This window comes from Salvelinus namaycush, unplaced genomic scaffold (assembly GCF_016432855.1).
Source record: "Salvelinus namaycush isolate Seneca unplaced genomic scaffold, SaNama_1.0 Scaffold3906, whole genome shotgun sequence".
In the NCBI taxonomy this organism is placed as follows: domain Eukaryota; kingdom Metazoa; phylum Chordata; class Actinopteri; order Salmoniformes; family Salmonidae; genus Salvelinus; species Salvelinus namaycush.
The window spans coordinates 15030-19416 of record NW_024060904.1 but is presented as its reverse complement, the minus strand read 5'-3'; the positions used below and the strand labels follow the sequence as shown (position 1 = coordinate 19416).

Genomic DNA, 4387 nt, shown 5'->3' with positions numbered 1-4387 from the left:
TCAGTTTCATAAACATCACAGGGTTTTTGTATTTCTAACAAAGACTTCTATCATGAAACACAGACAACACAAACAGTTCAGGGGTATGTTTGGGTAGAAAACAAAGTATCATTGTCTATGAGAATACCACACCAATGACTTTTGTACACTCCTTCAAATTTCTTCTGCTCTCTCGGTTATTCGGCAATGTATGGGAACATGGTCAAGGGAGCGTTACATTTCTGGTGAGGTTCGCTTGCGACGCCTAGATCTCCGAAGACCCCTAACACCTTTAGGTGCTTTGATGTATATAACATACCGGCCACTACATTTCAGACCCTCACCGGGTATATCCACAGGGACCACCAGGGATTCACATTTGAGGTGAGTGTAGCGACCCGTGAGTACTTCAGCGCTGAACCGTCCGTCGTCTTTTAAAGATTCCCTTATGGTCTTCTTGGGGTCTACCGCCAGCAGCAATGTTCTAGGAGTTAAACAGGTCCTCCGGACATTGAGTATGTTAAACCCTGCACGGTAGGACGTTCTATCTATATCTATGCGTATAGTGAACATGTCCTTTCGAGGCGTTATGCTTCTCGCTGGATAATTTGGTTGCGGTGTACACGTAGGTTCCACAATGATGCGAACTTCAGCGCCTACCTTGATATCAGGCAAAAGAGTACAGGGAAAGTTGTGAGGAAGCCACGACCGGTCGGGGCTTCTCAGGATCCGAATGTTATCCACATACTTGTTCTCCATCATGCAGAACAAAGGACAGTTGTCCAGGGCGTTCTTGATAGTGTCCAGGCCTGTATAATGACACATTATTGTGTAACGGGCATACTCTCCTACTCGGTATACGAAGATCTTTCGCTTCGAATGTGAATCTGCCAATGACCCCGAGCTTGAAAGGAGACCGGTTGCGTTGTTGGACGAGATAGACATGACTACAGGGGGAGATCAGTGGGGAGTTACTACAAGCCTAGAACAAATGGCTATTATATACAGTGCTAGCCCTCGTACAATCCCCACTTAGTACCCTGGCTCATCTATCCAACCATATTTGAGTCATGGGAGAATAGCTGACCAAGGCTCCTTTAATAACCACAGGATAAAGGATCCAACTTTTATCAATGCATAGACACAGAAATGAGCCAGGGCAGTTCTGATGTAGCATACCCTATTGCTACGGTGGCACCAAGCAAGCAGAGACATATACACACTGAAGTCACACAAGGGGAACTTTATTGTGTTTCATACATCACAGGGCATTATGGTTGGTAACAAAGACATCTATCATGACACACAGGTCCTTGTTGGAAGAGACAGCCATGTCTACAGCGCGAGCTACTCCAATGAGACTACAGGTGTGCCACAGATAGCGATTGTATACAGTGTTATCATCCCACAATTGCACTTAAACTGTCACTCCACTAACAACATTCACTTTCCAACGGTAGGTCATATATGAAGTGTTGATCTAGCCAACCAGTGGTTAATCTAGCAAACCATGGCTAACTCCTCCAACCCTTGTTGAGGCTATGGGGGGGAACATTTTATCCGAACATTGGGTAATATACACACAAATGAACTACATACCCTACAGTGAATGTGCAACCTTCATGTTACACATTACGTTTGGGGAAAGGACCTTGTGTCCTCACTGCCCGAATCATCCATGTCTCTATTGGCTAAGTACGTGTACCATGTCAATTGGACTCGGGTAGATATACATTGCTAACAACGTCTGGTCAAATCAGGCACCTTTTCCATCAAGGAAGCCACAGATAGCTGAACACTTTTAGCTCTGCGCTTTATCAGGGTTACAGCGTCCTTGGAGAATCCATCAATCTCCGTTATTGGAGTAATTTTCATCTTCAATGGGTAGGGATTCATTTTCAATGTGGTTTCCCAATCCGTTTCACCGCCCAAAGTATCACCGCCAACCTGAAGTTTCTGAGATTCCTTGTCAATCTTCGTCAATATTTCTCTTTGGGACTCAGACAGTCCTTCAGTGTTACACTTAACCTTTGAAAAACCGGCACTGGCCCCAAACGTACCACCTGTCACCTCTGTTTTCACAGCTAATTCATTACAGAGCTCTGTGGCAGAGTCCAGGCCTTCTATAGCGTCTTTGTTACATGTTGAGAAGATATTGAATGAACTGTAATATCCACCCACTGTAATAGAGCTCACAAATGCGTAGCCCCACTCTCGTAGGAATTCATCTATATTGCTGTGAGGGTCTTTGTTCAGTGTGTCCATGTCCTTTTTCAAGGCGCTACTAGGCGTGTATGAGGAAACCATCACAGAACCCACTTCACAATGGTAAGTGGTAAGAGAGATGGCTACGTTGTTGCTGGTCGACACGGTTTTCTGTACCATGGTTTCCACCGCATCGGTTTTGCTGAAAGACGCTTCTGCCGAAGCGGTTATGCCGACTAAAGATCCGGACGCTCCCAGGTGTCCCGAAATGGAATCGCTTGAGCCATCATTGTCCCTTCGTGAGTGTTTGCCAGAATTGCCTTTTTTATGGTAATTGGTTGTCCTGACGCACTTGATAGCCTTGTTGAACCTCACAGTTCCGGGTACAGTGAACTCATTTTGCCGTTTGCATCTGTTCAAAAAACTGGACATGTGTATAGCCTCCAACTGTCCAAGGCCATGGGATGTTATGGAATGACCTAAGGGGAAAGTGTAGACAGAAACCGAAGTGTCACAGTAAGCTGCCAAGCCCCAGTCCACCACGATAACGAGTCCAAAGCTCAGTCCCAAAGTCAAGGTTATGACCATGAATGTGATGAGGCATACTTTCTTTGGTATAGTACAAATACACTGAATTACACGAGGTCCCTGTTGGTTAGCATCTCTCAGTTCGGACACGTGTGGTGTAGCCCGGTCTGTCTGGAGTCCTTCTTTGTCATCAACAGCAGCGACTGGTTGTGCGTTCCGGACCGTAAGATCATTAAGACCTCGTACCATTTGAACTACATCTGGACATTGAATCCGAACCTTCTTTCTGCAGATCGCAATTACTACCACGACCACAGCCAAGACAGCAATCACGCCAAGTAATACACCCGGGTTAAAAGTAGTTGGTTGAGCCGGTATAGGCTCACACAGAACATCGTGAGTGTTATTACCCAGGGAGATAGGGACAAAGCCTTCTTTGCATGTGGTATGGGGAATACATAGAATACAGAAATCAGAACAATGGAATCCGTCTTTACACCTACAGGTGTGTCTCTTAGTCAGATCATAATAAGCTCGTGTTTCAAAGTTTAGGTTGGGATCACAGTATGGTTGTAGACGACATATTCTTTCCCGGTTGTACGATGTCATATATTCGTCACTCTTACAAGGTGTACACTGGGGATCTTCACAGGTTCCGCTGTCACCCAACCTGGTCCCAGGTGGACACTTGCAACAATTGTTGTTCAATCCACAGCCTTTGCTCGGGGTAACAAGAAGCACCAGCACCAGTAATGTAAACATGACTGCGAGATGGTTTGAAGAAAGAGACCAGCCTTTTTAAAGCCTAGTCAAAGGTTTCACAACAATCCAACTAGGGAGGAACCTTTCAACCAATATGTAAGCAGAAACTAAGTAAGTGTTGTCCAACCACTGTTAAACGTATCTAAGTAGAAACGTCCGACACTGGAGGATCTATTCAACCAAAAGTAAAGTCGGAACGTCCAACAGTGGAGGAATCCTCTACCCAATGTTAAACATATCTATGTAGAAACGTCCGACACTGGAGGATCTATTCAACCAAAAGTAAAATCGGAACGTCCAACAGTGGAGGAATCCTCTACCCAATGTTAAACGTATCTATGTAGAAACGTCCGACACTGGAGGATCTATTCAACCAAAAGTAAAGTCGGAACGTCCAACAGTGGAGGAATCCTCTACCCAATGTTAAACGTATCTAAGTAGAAACGTCCGACAGTGGAGGATCTATTCAACCAAAAGTAAAGTCGGAACGTCCAACAGTGGAGGAATCCTCTACCCAATGTTAAACGTATCTAAGTAGAAACGTCCGACAGTGGAGGATCTATTCAACCAAAAGTAAAGTCGGAACGTCCAACAGTGGAGGAATCCTCTACCCAATGTTAAACGTATCTAAGTAGAAACGTCCGACAGTGGAGGATCTATTCAACCAAAAGTAAAGTCGGAACGTCCAACAGTGGAGGAATCCTCTACCCAATGTTAAACGTATCTAAGTAGAAACGTCCGACAGTGGAGGATCTATTCAACCAAAAGTAAAGTCGGAACGTCCAACAGTGGAGGAATCCTCTACCCAATGTTAAACGTATCTAAGTAGAAACGTCCGACAGTGGAGGATCTATTCAACCAAAAGTAAAGTCGGAACGTCCAACAGTGGAGGAATCCTCTACCCAATGTTAAA

The 4387-nt window shown here is 44.9% G+C and overlaps 1 protein-coding gene across 1 annotated transcript; it reads right to left on the bottom strand.

Moving 5' to 3' along the window:
• Positions 1 to 1716: 1716 nt before the first annotated feature.
• Positions 1717 to 3422, bottom strand: LOC120040917. Its single transcript, XM_038985901.1, has one exon. The coding sequence runs from the start codon at positions 3319 to 3321 to the stop codon at positions 1717 to 1719; it is 1605 nt and encodes a 534-aa protein (XP_038841829.1). The 5' UTR covers positions 3322 to 3422.
• Between the last annotated feature and the right edge of the window lie 965 nt (positions 3423 to 4387).

Excerpts from the sequence above, each read along its gene's own strand:
- LOC120040917 (XM_038985901.1), bottom strand. The coding sequence starts at position 3,321 with ATGACATCGTACAACCGGGAAAGAATATGTCGTCTACAACCATACTGT.